General features: G+C 41.1%; 3 protein-coding genes across 3 annotated transcripts; 1 reads left to right on the top strand and 2 right to left on the bottom strand.

Annotated features, from left to right (window-relative positions):
• Positions 1–605: 605 nt before the first annotated feature.
• LOC145438820 (diphthine methyltransferase homolog) lies at positions 606–4,294 on the bottom strand. Its single transcript, XM_080316179.1, has one exon. It carries the CDS (start codon positions 3,473–3,475, stop codon positions 2,435–2,437), a length of 1,041 nt encoding a protein of 346 aa, XP_080172305.1. The 5' UTR covers positions 3,476–4,294; the 3' UTR covers positions 606–2,434.
• A 3,855-nt stretch (positions 4,295–8,149) lies between these two features.
• On the top strand, positions 8,150–12,843 carry LOC145438810 (tyrosine-protein kinase ZAP-70-like). The gene has a single exon (XM_080316163.1). The coding sequence runs from the start codon at positions 8,963–8,965 to the stop codon at positions 10,721–10,723; it is 1,761 nt and encodes a 586-aa protein (XP_080172289.1). The 5' UTR covers positions 8,150–8,962; the 3' UTR covers positions 10,724–12,843.
• A 540-nt stretch (positions 12,844–13,383) lies between these two features.
• On the bottom strand, positions 13,384–16,088 carry LOC145438811 (uncharacterized). The gene is made up of 3 exons (XM_080316164.1): positions 15,439–16,088; positions 15,177–15,371; positions 13,384–15,038 (listed from the first exon to the last, which is right to left on the bottom strand). The coding sequence occupies exons 1-3, from the start codon at positions 15,685–15,687 to the stop codon at positions 14,928–14,930; spliced, it is 555 nt and encodes a 184-aa protein (XP_080172290.1). The 5' UTR covers positions 15,688–16,088; the 3' UTR covers positions 13,384–14,927.
• Between the last annotated feature and the right edge of the window lie 4,479 nt (positions 16,089–20,567).

Here is a 20,567-nt window from a genome sequence, read left to right as displayed (position 1 = left end):
CATTGTGATCACTGCTCAGTTTCCAGTTGAAGTCTTGGTAAACCCAGTTTTTATAACTCTGTTTGGTGATATCGAATGGTTCGCATTTAAAATATACCAATTTTCCTCACTCTTAGCAGTTTCTGGTTTCATTTTCGAGTACCAGTACCAACAGACGAAATCCCATTAGTGCGTTGGCTTAGGAATTACAATGAAATGTCGGTCTTGGACGTCTGAGTCTCGAGTCATGTGCAATGACTCGAGTCCAAGTAGAGTCAATACACAGATTGACTCGAGTCGAGTCATTTCCGTATTTTGAAAAAGATGACTCGAGTCATCAGAAAATCGTGACTCGAGTCATCAGAAAATCGTGACTCGAGTCATGACTTAGTCATTGCAACCCTGTTTGGATTCCCAGTAGACCAAAAATCTCTCACTCAAGATAGGCCTACTCCATGCGCTAGGGAGGGCACTGCGAGTTGAACAAAAGGTTGAGAACCACCAAGATAGGACTATGGCATGATATCGAAACGACCAATAACTGTACATCAATATAATGTAGATCTTGACCCGCTGGCATTACTAAATATCAATAACAGTAGCATAACTAGTAGTAACAATCATCATATCATCACCATTGGTTTATTAGCCATTTTATCAGCTCAATACGCCACAGATGCGATTCAATGAAATGATAGGATGGTGTCGAAGCGACTTGGAGTAGTCTATGGAATCGGACACCCACCTTGGCCTAGGCCAGTGGTTCCCAACCGGGGAGGAATTCCCCCCTTGGGGGGAATTGTGCAATTTTTAGGGAGGAATTCCACTTTAGAATTGTAACGGATTTCCCAAATTGTTCATGTTCGAACTGTCATGTAGACAACCAGCTATATCCGAACGTATGCTCCTTATGGCTGTTTTTTGTTTGCTGAAAGTATGTTCAAATGCTATCTAAAATCTCTTTTTCATATACAAATCCCCCCCAACCTTTCTTTTCTTTCTAACTAGTTCAGATGTGCTGCAGTTCGCAAGACAATTTTGTAGGCCAGCGACGGCTTCTCAATCAAATATATCCTAAGCGAGTAAATGTCGTGCCGAATCTATCACAACAAGGCCTCTAGTGAAAGTATTTATCTTATATTTTAAAGTCAACATTTTCAGACAGTGACTAAATATTCCAACGTCATCAATTCAAGTCAAAGATACCGCTATATAGCCTTGCTTTATTTTTAGTGAACAGCTACCCGATCGAAAAAAGACGTGGTAAACTTGGTGCAATGTTGCCGAAACGTAATGGGTGTCCTAAATTTCAATGCGCTCCAGCAGGGAATCTGATCACGTGTATGTTATATATCAGGGCTGTAACCCAGTCATGAGGCTCCGAGTCACAAGTCAATCTCAATTTCATAGTTTTGACTCGAGTCAAGTCGAGTCATTTTCAATTCACCATTGAGTCAAGTCCGAGTCCAAGTCACCGAGCAGACGGTCGAGTCCGAGCCATGGTATTATGACTCGAGTACGAGTCCAAGTCCCACTCAAGTCAACACTGTTTGGTGATGTTGAATGATTTGGATTTATGACATACTAATTTTCCTCACTTTGAGCAGTTTCTTGTCACATTGTCAAGTACCAGGATCAATAGACGAAATTCCAACAGGGTTGTCACTTTACTGTTCTTCGAAATTACAATGAAATGTCGGTCTTGGCCGTGTTATAGTTTTGAGTCATATGACTTGGTTCGAGTCATGCACAATGACTCGAGTCCAAGTCGAGTCAATACCCAGATTGTCTCGAGTCGAGTCGTTTCCGTATTTTGAGAAAATGACTCGAGTCAAGTCTAGGTATCAGAGAATGGTGACTCGAGTCAAACTCGAGTCTGGTCAACCCTTCTATATATGAAAGTACGACTATTGTTGGCCAAATGCATACGCAAACTTGAGAAAAAAATCGCGAGACCAGTAAATTTATGGATACTGATTTTTCACAGTAGTTATATTAGCGATTGGTGCACGGTAAGCCGAAAACACAAATGGAAGTGTGGGGGTCTGTTGAGTCAAGCCTTCCAGAATTTGTGTGATTGGGACCAAGACCATGGTTTTGGGAGTTCTACAAAGTGTTATTACAGCACTGCTAGAAACAAACACTCGATACCGCCCGTCTTATTCTCACAGTCAACAGGTGTTTGCGCGGTAAAAATGAGCATTTTTATTCATCGGGCAGATTTATCCTAAGGGGGGAATTTTGGCTAAAATTTCGGCCAAGGGAGGCACGAGATGAAAAAGGTTGGGAACCACTGGCCTAGGCGATGTTAAGAGGAGGCATGCACACTGAATGAAAAGTAAAGAAGATGGTATAGAAAAAAGCAAGCAACAAAGAATGAGGTGGCAAGTCATGAAGGGCGAGATCGATAGTTCAGTCGTGGGACTGTAACCTAACTGATTTTCCACGGGCGCGATCAACACTTTTCCAAAGTGCCGACAAACAGTTTTTTATCGTAAAATGTGCATGATGCAATACTTTCTGCGTCATCGTACAACCAATCAACACCATAACCCAACGACCCATTCGCTACGTTAAAGGAAGTGTTGCTCACTGGATTACCAATGTTCGTGAAATCAAAAACATCAAACCCTCCATACATAGATGCTACGACCATCATGTCTTTTCTTTGCTTGTGCCATTTTATTCTCCACACACCACCCTTTGCGTTCACCTCACACTGAGGAGAACGGCGTATCGATCTTGTGTCCCATATTCTGACTTTTTCGTCATAACTACCGCTAGCGATAGTGTGAGGCGATAAAGGATTGCACTGCAAGCTACATACGCCAGCGTCATGCGACGAATTTGTAAACGTAGGCTTTTTCGATCGTAAATCCCAACCGCGGAATTTGCAATCGTCTGCGCCGGAGTACAATATATTTTCATCCCATATGTCATGGGATGTAATCCAAACTTCTGCGTCATGCGCATGCCAGGAGCAAACTTGTTGAGTGCTTGACGGTGAGAGAGAATTGATTGAGAGAGAACCGTTTGACCCACTGCATGCTATGGATGAACCGTTCACAGACCAGTCTATTGATAGAGCTAGTCCTTCTTTGACTGCGGATATGCTGGAAATCATGCTCATATGATAGGTACCATCTGTGGCATCACCAGAGGATAGTTTGTAGATGTTAACAGCCCCGACAGCATCAGCTGTACCAAACATGTGATTTTCGGTCTTTGCTGAACGCCATTTACTATCAAGGATAGCTTCAGTCGCGATAACACTATGTTGCTCGAGTTTGCCGTTTTCGACAGAAAACAAGTAGACACTTCCTTTTCTGTTCATGAGGTGGGCCGGTGTACTTTCGCTGGTTTGTTCGAGGAGTTCGTACGTTCCGCAGATGAACATATTCGACTTTTCGTCAGGTACTTTTTCGACAGTGTCTGGGCATTCTTCCAGGACTACTGAATCGGTTAAAATGTACCGGTGTGATTGCTCGTTCGACATTGAGGTTGTGTAGAGTAAGTAAACTGGTAGAGGTTACTGCAGGAAGTGATGACATGTTTTCTGATTGAGATTGCATAAATCTGTCATGAAATCTTACATCAGAAGACTTTACATACCTGAATCATAAGTCTAACCATTTATTCTTTCCGGTCAGTATCGGAAATGAATGATGTCGCAACATATACTATGAAAACCGGTGTTGGGGCGGTGTGGAGAGTATGAGCAGCTATATTTTATACAGCTTGTCAAATTTTGACAAATGAATGTTTTGTGCCAGGCTAAAGTTGTAGTGAGCGATTGGGTTATTCTCTCATCATACACCATGATTTCATATAGCTACGGTATGAGTTTGTTAATCAGAAAGAGATATATTTATTAAATATGTATTTGAACAGCTACTTGGAGGAACAGAACTTCAATATACAATTTAATAGTATATTATAGTAGATATTATAGTAAAATATTAGTAGTAAATTAGTACGGTAGTAAAGTATTATAGTAAATATTATCAATTATTATTCTTGACTGGAACAACACCCAGCAATGTCAGCCAGAACCGTCACTATTAGAAGGACCACCATACCCGCATAGAGCAATTCCTATTATGTACCGTATCAGTATGAAGCTGGACATTATCAATAATTGTCAGATCAGATCACCGGTGTATTTTCATCTCTTCATGTTCACTACGAGACACAATGTACAATGCTCAACGAAAAGGATGGTAAAGCCGAGCAATTGTGAGTTTTCAGAACACTAGCAAGTAGAAAATACGGCTTAAATAGCCAATTTACATTTATCCCGCCGGAATGGGATTATAATTCGAAATTCTCATGCTGGATTGCTGGTCAATCGGGAATTACCCCGAATAGATACAGGAAATACAACTTTCGCTATAACGAATTGTTTCTCATTAGAGAAACCAACTTCAGTCTAGATAGGTGGGAATTGCATCCCAAAAAGAACGCTTTCATGTCAATTTATATATCTTCCGTTTAAATTCTGTGATGTCTGATAAATATGTGTCAATCGGAGTCTAGGCTGCCAGTTTGATGTCTTCGAAACGCTATCACTGAAGGGAGGCAGAGGGCAAATAGTAGGAAAAGGAAACTGCACTTCCGCTTCCCACTTGGAATGTTGACACTTTGCAATATATAGGTTTTCGTTTTGACTGCTGCTCCTAATGTAGAATGGCATCGTGTTAGTCGGCAGAATCAGATAAGAAATATATAACTCTGACAGTTCGTTATTATTGGTCGACTGAGCAATAATGTAATCATTGTAACGCGCGATGGCATGTGTGTGTGTGTGTGACTGTGTGGTAAAGGTATAAGATGCCGCAAGTCTCGCAGCACTGCATATCAAGTGCCGCTTTATCATTGAGTGACCACAGCTGCACCATGTCGTTTGAAGCCCTTATTTTGTTTTGATTGCATTGTAGTTCATTTTGATGTGGTATCTATACTAGAATCGTTGTAAGCTGGTAAAATTATATGACACTGTTCCATAGTTCTAATGAAATTATAACTGACTGCACATTCTGAGTATGAGTAGTTCAATAGGGTACTGTGGCACTATAGTGTACAATAGTTACTCGAATTTGAAAATTGGTAGCTTTACTGAGCAATCACAGCACAGCGAAACAGTTATTGATATTGTCGCAAGCTCGCAACAAGTCGTCTAGTCAGAGTTGAGCTTTATTCCTAATAATAGCACTTGCATTGTAATTGTATTATGCCATCTGCCATGTATTTCATGGATTCTTCAAGTGCTTTCCGTTGTGTTGTGTCAGTTATGTTGTCCATGAATTAGTCATATTTGTTCATTGGCAAAGAAACAAAGTTATCAATAATAATCTAATTGATTGATCAAACGATTGATGATTGGTTCATTTAGTTGGCATTTTAATAATTTGAAGAAGTGTTCTTAACATGTATCTTCAGATATTCCTTCACAATGGTAAAATATGTCTTTAAAATAGGCCAACTTAGTCTATTTTTATTAGGAATACCTTAATCCATTATTAGCCTATAATATATTTGTGACCAAGAATCAGGACTTCATCATCATTGGTTTATTAGCAATTTTTTTTCTACACTATCTTCTTTACTTTCATTCAGTGTGCAATGTGCATGCCTCCTCTTTACATCGCCTAGGCCAAGTTGGGTGTCCGATTCCATAGACAACTCCTAGTCGCTTCGACATCTTCCTTTCTTTTCATTGTATCGCATTTTTGTGGTGTATTGAACTGATAAAATTACTAATAAACCAATGATGATGACTTCAATTAAGTTTCTTCGATCAAATTGTTAATACTTTTCTAGAGCTTTACATTCTAGAATTTTCTCAGGTCAAGAACCAATTTGTCGTATCACGACACCCCTTAATATCGATCAATTGTTTCCAACTTATATATATATCCATCTCTTGAGTGCCCGTGGAGTAAGATTGAGCAAATTATTTTTATCCCTCTGAGAATAATTTTTTCATAATTTTTCCCACTCCATTACACCAGATCTAGTAGTAATATACCAGATTCTCCATTTCCTTGACCAGAATTAATGCCTTGTTGGTAGTATGAGTAGCGTACCTTGAATAGTGGTCAAATTATGACACCTACTTGGTTTTTAGCTCTCAACCAAGTGATTGTTTTTATCGTTGTTTGGTTATCCTTGCCAATCTGCGGTACAATACAATACCAATAAAGACCAATCGAGGCTTTCGACGTAATGAATATATCTCGGCGCTAGAATGTGAATTTCCTTCACGATCTGTGCTATGACTATCGCAGCCGTGTGTATTTGAATGTAACAGAGTTGATTTTAACGATATTGACACAGCCGCTTGTTCCAGGCTTATTCAAGAAAGCCTTCAGCCTGGTGATAAAATGTTATGCCGATGTATTGTACTTTCACTTTATGTGATTGTACTTCTCACATTTATTGACATCCATTAGGCCAGTGGTTCCCAACCTTTTCCCACCCACGTACCACTTCGAGGTTTTATGCAGTGCTCGCGTACCACCTACATACGTTACGGACGAAGTTGGCGGTCCAAATGTTTCCACCATTTATGACGTCATAATCATGTATTCGACCTATGTGGGGTGTAATAACTGGCGATTTTTTTGACCTTAAAAACAGAAGATTTTGACCTTAAAAATCAAATTTTTGACATTTTTTACCTTGAAAAAGCTTAATTTTGACCAAATTTTGACCTCAAATTAGGTGTTTTCGCACCTGATGATAAAATTGTAGAAATTATATTCATTTCTGGCTGGGACTGTTTGTCCTTAAGAAGTAGTTTGGCCTGAAAAAGCGTTTTTTACTTTATAACTGAAAATTTTTATATGATAAAACTACTATATCTGGCCGTATGAAGAATTTCAGTAGGTACACCACGTATTATGGTAGAGTTAATTAAAATTTGTTGTAGTACAACGAAAGATAATTTCCTGCATTCCCGGGTAGAAAATGTCTGTCCTTACTAGTAGCTTGCCAAGAATGGAGAAAGAACGTTCAACAGCAGCAGTTGTTGGCTGACAACACTGAAGTTGTGCGTACACTGCTATAGACACACCGTGCTGGGTCATTCTGACAATATTGTATACTTCAAAATTTTTCATCATGCGCTTCTTGATATAAGAACCATGCAATGCCCAAGCAGTCCTACTTCAGATAGCGGTTCGTTGACCACAACATCATGTCAATTGTCAACCTATTTGTTTCGTTTGACCGTTTATGATTCACGATGAGCAGACAATGGGCCCTCCACAACGGTAGGCCTATAAAGTAGGCTACAAGCTGTAAAATATCAAATGATGAGTTCACCGACAGTGCAAAATCTACGATACAAACGAAATAGAGGGTCAAATTGACAATTTCTTGACCTAACGCTTAAATTTTGACAAAATTTTGACATATTTTTGACATGTCAAAAAATCGCCCTAGTAATAACCCTGATTGGAATCTCCGTCCTTTTTTTGAAATAAATCCCGCGTGATAGGAGCTTTTTTCGCGTGACAGAGCCAACTTTGCGGCGTGACAAGCAAGGTTACTGACTTCAAATGACTGTGTTAAGCCAGTGGCAGGAGATCAGATGCTAATGGTTAGCAACTGGTAAGGTGCAAGTACTTTACCAACAGACAGTAATCAGCAGATCCCGGCTTGAGGATTAGATCAAAACATTATATACCACATACTAACTGGAATATAGCATTTGGGGTGGCTGAGAACATTGACTTTTTTTCAATTTTTTTTTCTATTTTTTTTTTTTAATGAAATCAACGACCCGTGATGGCGTGACCGCGTGCAACTGGCGACCAAGTCGGCGTGATCCTGCGTGCCTTGGACACCGATTCCATACTGGGTAATAACAAATTATATTAAACATGACATTATCAACCAGGGTTGATGGGATGCATGGAACTGTTTTTACACCACTAGTCAAAAATCTTCAAAAAATACAAAATTAACCTCACCTGAACTAATAACTCCCTTCGGCCGAATAAAACAACAGAATCTACTCGCGTACCACCTAGAAGACCTTCGCGTACCACTAGTGGTACGCGTACCACAGGTTGGGAACCACTGCATTAGGCCAATCATTAGCATTTAGACATTAAATAAAGCCTGTACCCATTTGTCACAAATATTGCAATGTTTTTGCACAGTTAATAGGTTTGCATGACTAATGGAGGATCTACCTCACAGCTCTTTGTATCAATATAACTTTAAGCACATTACAATGAGATGCATATAGCAGATAGCCACAGATAGAGCCTATACCATAAAAAATGTTGATTTTTCTAGTAGCATCAACATCATTTCTAGCACATTACATTGAAACACGTATAGCCAGAGGTGATTTATGAAATGATTTTATTCTTTAATTCTGATCTAATTTCTTGTAGTTATTTATATGCTATAGGAAAACTGTACAGTGGGAAACGAGGCAAGCTTGGTGCACATACATTTACTATTCTCATTCTCGTGACGCTATCATTTGATGTGAACTGAACTTATTTAATGTCCCAGTTTTCGCGACTTCAGTATTTCTAATCTAATTTGGAAAAACTGTATAGCTATAATTCTAATTTAAATCTAATCTGGAAAAATACTTTGTAACCATAATTCTGATGTTATTTGGAAAAGATGATAATTTTCTATTGGACCAGTGGACCACCTCTGCGCATAACAGATAGCATATAATGAAGCCCGTACTCGTTTATCAGATATATCACAAAGAGCTTTTCACTGATCGTTACGGTGACACAATTTACAGAACATCTTCTAAGCAAGCAACTTCACAGCTCTCTGCTTCAATATCATTTTCAACACATTACTATAAAGCGCGGATAACTTAACTTTCTATTCGATTTCAATTTTTGTTACATTAGCAACATCCGGTGTCTAATGACGGTGCTATTTTTTCCTCTGCAGTATTTCGAGTCTGTCCTTAATAAGCAAGAATATCAATGTCTTGAAAATGGAGTTTTTTCACGGTCTCATGGGCAGGGACGACGCGGAAAAGCTTGTCAATGGCCGAGACGACGGCACTTTTCTCTTGCGTAAAAGTAAAAGAGGAGATACTTACGTAATCTCGCTGGCTTTCCAAGGCACTTGCTACCACTACAGCATAAACCCTAAAAAGAACGCGACAGGGTCTATAATGTACTCGATACAAAACGGCACTCCTTTTCCGAGCTTGGAACTGCTATGCGAGCATTACAGAAACTCGAAAGGCGGCTTGAAGGTCAGGCTTGATTATCCAATACCGGTTCTTGGTGCCAACAAACCAAAATATATGAACGCCGAGCCAGTCGATGCAGTAGAAGACTCCACGTATGTGACTGAAATTGATTGGTTTCACAATGAAATATCTCGCGAGGAAGATTCCAGAAGGTTGACGCAAGGATACCGGACATTGAAGGCGGACGGGCTGTTTTTGATTAGGAAGAAGGAAGACCGCAAGTACGTTTTAAGTCTTGTGAAATCCGCGCGCGTTTATCGGTATATCATCGTGCAAGATATGACGTCGGGATTGTATTTTATCACGGAGAAACACAAGTTTCCGTCCCTTGAAAAGTTTGTGGAGTTTCATCGGTTCGCCAGTCCTGAGGACACAGGTATACAGACGAAGCTGACCGTCGCATGTCCAAAACCGTCTGGATTTCAAGAAGGGTTTCAAGAAGGGAATCAGTCAAAACCGGTTTTGCCGTCTGATTTTGAAGAGAGGATCGGGGAAATGCGATGGGACCAAGACTCGCGTCTTGCGGCTGGCGCCACTGTAAACATAGACGCGTTACGCAAAAAGCACAAATGGCTTTCGGAATATATGGAAAAATGCGCGGACGCAGAACAGCAGCAATCGTTTAAAAGCATATACTGGAATCACGCCGCAGACGGGCTGGTACCTGACCTACTAGTCAACAGGGGGGATATCTTCGTGAAAGAGCGACTAGGCGATGGAAATTTCGGACAAGTATGCCTAGGGTACTGTCGTTTGCGTGGAGAGAAAATCGCGTGTGCCGTAAAGTACTTGAAAGGCGACGATATCGTCGCTAACAAAACAGAGTTGATAAAAGAAGCGACCGTGATGCAGAAATTAGACCACCCGCACATTGTCAGGCTTTTAGGGGTCTGCGATGATGGCGCTGAGATCATGATGGTGTTAGAACTTGCTCCTGGCGGTCCATTTAAAGCGTTCATCGATAACCACACTCCAGATTCATTTCCTGTAACCGATGTGGCCTCTTTGATGACGCAAGTCTGCTATGGTATGCGGTACCTGGCTAGTCAGAATATTGTCCATCGGGACTTGGCTGCAAGGAATATTTTGCTTGTGAATCGGAATTTCGCGAAAGTGTCAGATTTCGGGATGTCCAAAGTTCTGATGAACACAGAGAATTATTACCGGTCCACGCAGCCGGGACGGTGGCCTCTGCGGTGGTACTCGCCCGAGGCACTGCACTATTACAAATTTACGACAAAGTGCGACGTGTGGAGTTTTGGCGTGACGTTGTGGGAAGCTTTTTCGTACGGTGGGCGGCCCTACAAGAAAATGAAGGGCAACGAGATTTTGCAGATGGTCGATGCCGGGCAGAGGCTGGACCGGCCTGAATTGTGCCCCGACGTGTATTACGATATCATGCTGCGGTGTTGGACTTACGAGGCTGACGACAGGCCCGGTTTTTCAGACGTGGCGAGGGATATGGAAAACGCAAAGGCGGAATTGGAACAGCTGTGATGCGTAATAATTATTATGATAATATAACAGTTTCCCACGTTTATTTTTTAATTTGTATTTAATCGATAGGCCTATTGAACGACTGTTGCCCCTGCCCTTACAACACACCTTCTTCACCTCCTTTTAGCACAGAACCCTAAATTATTTTGGGTAGTTATATGGGCTCCTATTGTGAAGCTGATCACTAAAAAAAGACGCCCAACCCTCATCACGCCCTGATGATTACCAGTTGTAATGCAATTGTTATTAGTAGCGCGATTATTTTTTGACCTAGAAAAACAAAACAAAAAATGCTCTTTGGACACGAATAACTTGTTTTAACAGAATTTTGACTTATGAAGAACTCGCGTACTTGGGTTACAGTCCGGTATGTTTGTGCTAAGCACGAGTGCGATTGGAGAAGGAACAAATGAAATGTGCATGTGCCAACTTGTGCATGAATATCTTTGACAAAGTTTAGTGATTGAGAGTATTATATATTGTTTTGTGTGTAGTGCAGTATGGTATGAATCTCGTTGAAATGGTTACACACCCGCACCTTTAGACGGCTAAGGCCTGCGTTTTATCATGTTATCGTTTCCGTGTTTCATGTTGATTTGCTATTGCCCACAATACCCAGGCTGACAGATGTTGATGTCGTGCGTGGGCAACTCAATAACCGTATTATAATCGGCCGAGAGCCTGGACTGATTCGCATTCCAGCTGAAATACTTCCCACTGTTTGTCTGTGTAAGTGAAGCTAAAAAGATATCATCGCTGTTCAGTACTCACTTTTGCGCCTGTTTAAATTATTAGCTGGTTTTACATACCAACTGCACTTGTGATGCAGGCTAATTGCGTCTAGAACAGAGGTTCCGAAACTTTATCAAATCTGTTTCCTGTTGGAATTATTTTGATAATGCACGGCTGCACCACGCCAATAACAGAAAAGGCAAAAACTATCAAATGCGGTAAGCGTTTGATGGGGCGGACGCACTTGTTTTGCTGCAATTACGCCGTCAATGTTTGGTATCGCAAGTCCCGTACTTCATCAGTTTCTGTATTTGTTTTTTCATGTTGAGGAAATTCTCATTGCGGACCCTCTTTAACTGCTTTACGGACCCTAGTTTGGGAACTGCTAGTCTAGAATGACGTGCATTGTGTATAGATGTTGACTTAGTCCTTCCGTGACTGTATCCAGCGGGCGAAGAATCGGTCGTTGTCGTTTATGGCCACTGTTGGCATCAGCCACCACTGTAACTACCTATATGTGTATATTATTCCAAAGTTCCCAGTTGTACATATTTTCGCACTGCAAATTCATTGGCCGTGACTCACGGGTGAATGCACTTCTCAATAGACTAGCATCCACAAATTTCTATTATAAGCTCGCACATTGTATGTGTGCAATGCACACTGTGCACTTCTGTATGAATGGCATTACATGCGCATCAGCACTCGCGAATATCTGCCGACTAGGTTGGGGAAATCAAACGTGAGGCACCCGAACAATCTCCTACGTAAAGCGTGGTGGTTCCCGACGGTACGTGGCCATTGTAAGAAAATTGTTCAGCCTATTCTTAAATCTCGCGTGGTAAGCATATTCGTCCAAGTGGAACTCATTTCCTGGTTTCTGTTAGCGCGTGCTATTCGGTGTATGAGTTGCAATGGCTCTAACGGCCATCGCCAACGTTGCGTAGTTTCTGAATGATAACTCTGTGAACGCTGTCTCATGCGTGAAATTCCTACCAGTATGATAATGTGTCGCTTTGAGCATTCTTCTTGTCAGTTTGGAACGATGCAAATCATTGCACTTCTGATTGTTCTCTCGCACAGCGATAGCTAATGGAACTATTGGTAGCGTCAGCATTCTGTGATATACAATCGATAAACCGTATGCAATTACCAATTATGCACCTTGCGATGTCAGATTGGTTGAATTTCAGCGCTTAATCTGACTCGCATTGTGATATTATTTGATTTCTCTCTATATATCTCCATTTTTATACCCTCGTCTGTATAGTTTGAGTCGCAGTTTGGTTAGAGAAATGTTCCTCGTGCTCTTCAATCAATAGTTTTATGCTTCGCAATATTTCCAAAATGTAGGTGTATGTTGCTGTGATAAATTGTTGTTGAACTGATCTCTTTTGTGTGGAGGTGCAGTTGCTGAAGTTCTTATGAAAAGACACAGATGCGGCCCGCAGACGATTCTTTTGCGGCCCACGACATATTTCAGTATGAACGCAATTACTGGCACAGTATTGCTATGGAAGACCGATGTGTCACATTTGTCGAAGAACAGTTGTTGTAACAAAGCCCAGAAGCTTGAAATGATATCACGATAGTTTCATCTGGAGTTATACATATCGCCTGATCTTAGAGAAAACGTTGCTAGCTTGGTTTCAAGCCCAGCAATCCATATTTCGAGGCATTTTTAAAGTTGCCGACGACGTGACAGACTCATTGTTCAAAATTGCTTGGAATATCGCTAAACCCAAGAATCTGCTAGAGAAGGTGTGACTTCAATAAAACTTTAACGTAGTGTGCGAATATTCGTTGTTTCCGGAACTTAGCAGCAAGTCCAACATCATCTGACAAATTTCGAAGCTACAGTTGTCTGATTCAACAGTCGCCAGAAGAGTAACAGCGATCTCGGTCGATATTTTATCGCATGTTCTGAAACACGTTGCCACGTATAGACTACTTTAGCCTAGCATTGGACGGATCCATCGGCTGCACACATTGCATAGCTAATTATCCAGGTAAGTTTTATCAGAGTGGGCATATATCCAGAGGAAATGCTGACGGGGCAAACGTGGGAAGGGGACTAGTGAAAAACATCAATATGACAAAGCTGACTTCAGTAACTATTTGTGTAGGGCTCCAGCCATGGAAGGGAAGGAAAGGGAAGAGTTGATTGGTTTGATCAGAAATGACCCCGAATGTCTGACTTATATCTATATCACTGAGAGCTCAAAGTGATAATGACCCCTCTAACGAAAAAGTCACCGTAATTTTATACTTGCTCCCTCACGCGTTTAAACAGAGAGTTCTGTTCTCTGGTGGAAGGGTGTATACTGTGTACATTACAACGACATGGCAGCCAATGGAATGTACGCTCCATGAAGGGATTTACTTGCGTCACTTGAAGATATATATTCTCACAAAAAACAGCAAACCTACGAACGCTCTCCATTAATTCTTTAGAATGCATAAAAATGTACTAAATGCCCGTAGAAGACTGGTAAATAGGCCTAGCCTAAATTTAATAGTAGCCGACAAATACAAGGTGATGTTCTGCGTCCCACAGCGTCTTTTGGTGTGAAAATGTGGCCCGTTATACGAGGGAAGTTGAGAGCCCCTGGTATACTGTAATATCAAATATTGTGGATCGTAAAATTTATATTTAGTGTATCTTTATTTTCGGAAAATAGAGGCATTACTACAATCGCTTTTATACTTCAACAGGTATGTTCTGCAGACAAAAGAACTGAATGTAATTAGAACTCAAAATATGATACTCGGAATTAAAAGTGAAATACAAATACCACTTCTAAAAAGCGAAAAGTATATTTCATGTCTTTTGTCCATAAAGCTTCAAACGTGATCTGATTAACTAGTGTAACCTTCAAAAAGCCACATTTTCCAGATTTGCAGGACGCGTCACTGCTAGATTACGATATGATAGGTAATTGCTAGATTGCGAAACGGTAGTTTCAAACGTTATGGTCTGCCAAATTTATTGTGATGAAATATTTGATATGGGTGACAAGACAATGCGGTGTGAGCGGAACCAAGCAATCCGCTGCCTAAATTGTATTCACTGATACTGTCGTGAAACATATTTGTCACTCCATAACTAGGCTACTGTGCGCGAAGCGCAAAAAAATTCTGGGCTTTACTTGACTTTTATGAATATAAAATGTTGGTACTGCGTGAAAACAGCCCCGAATTTCCTCAGGCTACCATTCGTGTTGGGGGATTAAACAACTTCTACTTGACAAACCGAAAATAGCGAAAAGTAAGTAAGTATAGATCACAAAATAATACCAAGTAAGTGGAGAAAATCAGATCTACTTGAGTAAGTACCAGAAGTAGTGGAAAACTAGTTGAGTACTTCCAAAAAGTAGAAGTACTTCGTTACTGACTATCTCTGACTATATCATGTGTATGTACGGAGCCTTTATATCTCTGAACTATGCGTTTACAATTAATAGTCCTATTTTCATATTTCGTAATCCTCATTTTCAAATTCGCTTCGCAGTGGTGCGACTTCTTCGTTTTCGGTCCAAACGTCCCTCGCTGGATGCATCTTGAAATTGGGGGAGCGAGGTATCTAGAAGTATAGGTAATAAGGTATATATCCATAGCCTATGCGTCTTTTGCATTACAATCCCGTTGTGAAATATATATGATTCCTAAGGTTATCGATTCACGTGCAATGAGTCCTGAATCAGAAGAGATTCTAGTTTACCTTCCGTACGAAATCCAATCTTTCGTCGAGAGTACATTCCAGGTTTATTGACTGAATGAAGAGATTCAAGAGTCGCTGTTTAACCATTAGGACTGCCCACATGATTTTAATATCTCTTTCGGCGTTGGATGGTGTTTCAAGACCAAACGGGCCAGTCAGTAAGTCAAATCTTGTCGCCGTCTCAACCGCCAGTACCTAGCATAATGAATATAGGACGATTAAGGGAGGATTTCTCGGAGGTTAGCTGCAAACGGAATCATACTTTATTTTCAGCGAATTTCGATCTCAGGTATTCGTCTTCCCATCCAGCAAGTGTATCTAAGCCTTCGTACGCTGCACGTTCGCATTCTTGCAACCAATAGTGTAAATCTGCAACCCGCATGCTCAGTTGGCAACCGCTGGAAGTCGGTCCTCGAAGAGCATCTTCAGCAATCGGTTCAGAGAGCGTGTCCCACTCCAAGGACTCGATTGATGTAGACGGCGAGAGCAAAGACTCGCCACTGCTGCTCATTGCCACTTAAAAGCGTATTTCGTGTCAGTATCATACAATATTAACGCCCTGTGGCCCGAACTATGAAAAAACTTGGCCATCTGTACCAATATATGAAGCGCAGTCCCAAATTACGGTTTACACGACTCATCGCACACATTATGGGACCTATCATTTGGACCCGCCCGAGCGTGTTAAAACACCCGCTTTATTCAGTTCTTATTCTCGGGTTTTATCAAAAAGACTGATGACAACTTCTTTGTTTGGTTAGGATAGGCCTATATTTGAGAATGGACAATCCCAATCTCTTCTTATTAATTCCGGAAGTAACAATGCGTTCTGAATCTGTTGAACCATCGGACACCAAAGTAGCCTATTAGCAAATCTTTTCGGGAAAGGGATGTGATGTTCTCGAGAAGGAACAGGTGATGTAGGCAGACATGGGGTGATTACTTCATGAATGTAATCGATTGCGATTACGATTACTTCTGAATCACGCGATTACGATTACGATTACAGCAAAATCGGGAAGTAGTCGATTACGATTACGATTACATTGGAAAAGTAATCACGATTACTCACGATTACATTTATTTTGTATCGTAGTAGTTATATTGGAAGACAATACATGGATTGCGCCGGAAAGGCCAAATGATATAACAACTGTCTTTAAAAAAAGATGGGACGTTTCCTTGTTACGTCATAATGTACCCATTGCCCATTTGATAGAGCACGGTTTATCGCACCGAGTGACTTGCATTCTTGCCAGGTCCATAACTGCCGCACCCCTTAATTCCCCAATAGGGTGGGGAGCGTGGTTGGAGGGGACTCAAAAGCATTTTGTAAACCAACATAAATTATAGAGCATTTTCGAGAGATTTCATTAACTTGGAATTTCTCTTTGAGCTTTGCGATTTAAATGCCTCTAGAAAGCTTGATTTTGAAATGCATACGTCTCCCCTTCAAGAATTAAAGCATGCATAATTCATAGTAATAGGCATTTAGGGTTCAGTCAATACCGCTCCTCGACACATCCAAAGACATATGCAGTCTCGGCCAACATGAGACCCCACGAAGTGTGCTATTAAAGAAAGACATTGGCCAAAACTTAGGGTATGTGTCCACTGTTGATAGCCGCGATGGCTGGGCGTGAATAACAGTCCATTCCTTCCAATCTGAGCCCACGATGCAATTGCCACCCGGGCACCCACAGAGCATTAGACACGACAATTTGTGTGTGCGTCTCACGCAAGTTTTTCTTTTAGTCTGCAGTTTGGGCCACTACAATCAATATCTTTTTGCCATATAACAGACCGGAGGTCACGAATTAACAACATACAATAAAGTAATTATTGCAAGACACCAGATGTTATAATTATGAATTACCCCCCCCCCCCCGCGCGCTCTTCAGGTAAATCTGACCATCGGGCGCTGAGATAGGATTAAAAATGCAATATAATGCAATTACCAATATTATTGACGAAATTAAATCTTCAACTTCAGAATTGACTACCCTATGGGGGCCCAAGACCAAAGTTTGGCTGAGGGACGCTTTTGCTGTTTTGATCCTGATTCTAGCTATAACTATGGTTAACATGGTATATAAGCCGATGGCTATGGCGGCAGGTCCAAATGCTCAGTAAAGAATTATGAAATAGCGACCCGTTTTGAGTAGAATAATATGAGAATAACAGAAAGTGAACAAAAAATTCTGCCTTCAACTTAATGTAGATAATGTAATGCAAGCTGCCATTACGAGAAACGGCAAAACAACGGCCCAGTTATGATGATATATATCAGCAGCTGTTGATTTTAATGCTTCGTTGTGGAAATCGTAATGTTTTATTTGGCGAGTACAGAATTTTAAACCTTTGTCTGCTGTGCGTTCGTACCATATAGGCCTATTGCTCGCCATCCAGCAACGGTGAAACTGCATTTAACTATAGAATTGGAACTATTACATTCTATAGTTTAACTAAGCATAATCAAACATCGATACAAAACTTGCTATTTTAACTTAGGCAGCAGAGAGGTAATTATGATTAATTATCATGATGCGAGGTAGTGGCGTCTGGAATGTATTGATAAACCGATATACAGCACGGTGGGTTTTCTTACAATCACACTAATGTGCACCGAATATATATTTACTATGTGTGGATACTTCCTACGCAAAGACGAGCAAAGCCAATAGGCTACCTCTGACGTAATAATGAGCAGTGGCATTTGAAAATCAGACGTTTGTTCTCTCAATAACTGGTATAATATCTATTCATTGTTCACGAGTGTTCAGTTCAGACATGGGGTGATTACTTCATGAATGTAATCGATTGCGATTACGATTACTTCAGAATCACGCGATTACGATTACGATTACAGCAAAATCAGGAAGTAGTCGATTACGATTACGATTACATTGGAAAAGTAATCACGATTACATTTGTTTTGCTTCTTAGTACTATAATCTTAAAGGATATATTGGAAGACAATACAAGGATTACGATGAAAAGGCTTAATGAGATATCAACTCTCTTCATACATCATGCGTAATTTGCTTATTACGTCATAATATACGAATTGCCCAACTTTATTGGGGTGATTTATCGCACCCAGCGATTTGCATTATTGCCAGGTCTTTACCTGCCGCACCCCAAATTCCTTAATAGGGTGGGGAGCGTGCTTGAAGGGGACTCAAAAGTATTTCGTAAACCAATATAAATTATAGAGTATTTTCGAGAATTTAATTAATTCTTGAAAATGTTCTTCGTGATTCATATGTCTCTAGTACAGGGGTCACCAAAGCGAACCAAATGAGTCGCCCGCGGTCGCTGTAGCAAATATTCAAATGAAAGATTTGAAAGTTGAAGCTGGTTTCATATGAGCAGCAGTTGAACATGGGTCGGCCGACCCCAAGGAATACGAACGCAGTCGATCGGGGCATTGCTCGTCTTTGCCCACGCGGTGGCTCAACGGGAATCTATAGTTAATATTCCCGAGTCTAGACGCGGAGATTAGCGCTTTGGCGCGCACTGCAGCAACGCAACTGAGTCCGGAGGAGCTGGTGTGAGTCCCGGCGAGTGAGCGTTTTTTGTTCTTGGTAAGGGGCGGAAACCCGGCCCAGTGCTTTGATTGTCTTACATTAAGTGAATAGATCCAACTGAGCACGGATAAACGGCTGGAGTGAGTGGTAACCCGTCGGTCGTTGCAATAATCAGTACACACTACACAAGAAGTAGTTTTTTGTTTCAAAACGGTTGGTGACCCCTGCTCCAGTAGATAGCTGGGTTTGACATGCATACCTCTCCCCCTCAAGACAAAACATGCATAGGATATTTTATGGGAACAGGCATTTCGGAGCAGGTCATTACCGCGTCACGATCCCACAGCACACCCAAAGACATATGCAGTTTCAGCCAACACGCAACTCCACGGGATGCGATACCAAAGAAATACCTTGGCCGAAACTTACGGTATTCATCAATTGTCAATAGCCGCGCTGAGTGGGCGTGACTGTTAATAGTCCTGTCCTTCCAATCTGAGCCCACAATGCAAATGCCACCCGGCGCATCCACATAGGAATAAAGCCATGACAATTTGTGTGTGCGTCTCGCGAAAGATATTCTTTTAGTTTGCTACGTTTGGGCGAGTACAATATCTTTTGATTAATCAACAGACTGGAGGTCACGAATTAACAACCTACAATAAAGTAATTATAACAACATACCAGATGCTATAATTATGAATTACGTGCCCCAGCTCTACAGGTAAATCTGACACTCGGGGCTGAGAGAGGTTAAAAATGAATAGTAATCTAATGCAATGACCAATATTATTGACGAAATTCACTTTTGAAAATTGACCAACGGTCGGACTGGGGGACGAATTGCTGTTGGTTCTGATTCTAGCTACAATCCACGCTAACATGTCAGGCTATATAAGCGGATGGTTATGGCGGCAGGTCCAAATGCTGAGTAACGAAGTAGTTATATGAGAATAAGATATAGTGAACATAAAAATTCTGCCTTCAACTTAATACAGATACTGCGAGCTGCTGTTACGAGAAACGGCTAAGCACGGCTCGGTTATGATATATATCAGCAGCTGTTTATTTGTAATGCTTCGTTGTGGAAACTGCAATGTTTTATTCGACGAGTACAAAATTCCGAATTTTTGTCAGGTGTACGTGCGTACGTATAGGCCTACTGCTCGCCAAGCTGCAACGTTGAAACTTAGTTTAACTAAGCACAACCAAACATCAATACATAAGTTACTATTTGAAACTATAGGCAGAGTGGTGATCAATATCCTGCTGCGATATAGGGGCTTCTGCAGTGTATTGATAACCTGATATACAGTATACACCACCGGGGGTGTTCTTACAATCATACTACAATGTCCATCGCATGCCTGTTTAGTGTTTACTATGTGTGGATACTTCTTACGCAATGACGAGCGGAGCTAATACTTCTGATGTAACAATGAGTAGTGGCGTTTGAAAATCAGATGTTTGTGCTATCGCTAACGTGGTATATTATCTCATTCTTGTACACGAATATTTAGTTTATGTCAAGGGTGGGCAACAAACGGCCCGCGAAGGGATTTTGTCCGGCCCGCGGACAGTTTTCCGTCTTGCATGATGGTGTGGCCCGCGGCCCAAGTCATCATCCAAGATTCCCCACTACTTGCTTACATACGTCAAATGTTAGTGACTGTATGTCATTATACACATGTATGCGCAGTGCGCACTTGCGCGGCGAGCGAGGGTGGAGCTTATGCGTAAATCCGTCGAAGCGAGAAGACTTGTTGCATTATCAGCATTTACGATGTACTCAGGCCTAATGTCATTTGTGGTAATCATGATGGTGTTCGTCGACTAAAATGGTCATTTACACGAGGCCGAT

Source organism: Botryllus schlosseri, chromosome 5, assembly GCF_051294905.1.
Source record: "Botryllus schlosseri isolate E-star chromosome 5, Bs_hap1, whole genome shotgun sequence".
NCBI lineage: Eukaryota > Metazoa > Chordata > Ascidiacea > Stolidobranchia > Styelidae > Botryllus > Botryllus schlosseri.
This window is presented reverse-complemented; position numbering and strand designations above follow the sequence as displayed.

Excerpts from the sequence above, each read along its gene's own strand:
- LOC145438820 (XM_080316179.1), bottom strand. The coding sequence starts at position 3,475 with ATGTCGAACGAGCAATCACACCGGTACATTTTAACCGATTCAGTAGTC.
- LOC145438810 (XM_080316163.1), top strand. The coding sequence starts at position 8,963 with ATGGAGTTTTTTCACGGTCTCATGGGCAGGGACGACGCGGAAAAGCTT.
- LOC145438811 (XM_080316164.1), bottom strand. The coding sequence starts at position 15,687 with ATGAGCAGCAGTGGCGAGTCTTTGCTCTCGCCGTCTACATCAATCGAG. Across the intron at positions 15,372-15,438 it reads CGAAATTCGCTGAAAATAAA|GTACTGGCGGTTGAGACGGC; the intron begins GTATGATTCCGT and ends TCATTATGCTAG. Across the intron at positions 15,039-15,176 it reads GATTGGATTTCGTACGGAAG|ATACCTCGCTCCCCCAATTT; the intron begins GTAAACTAGAAT and ends CTATACTTCTAG.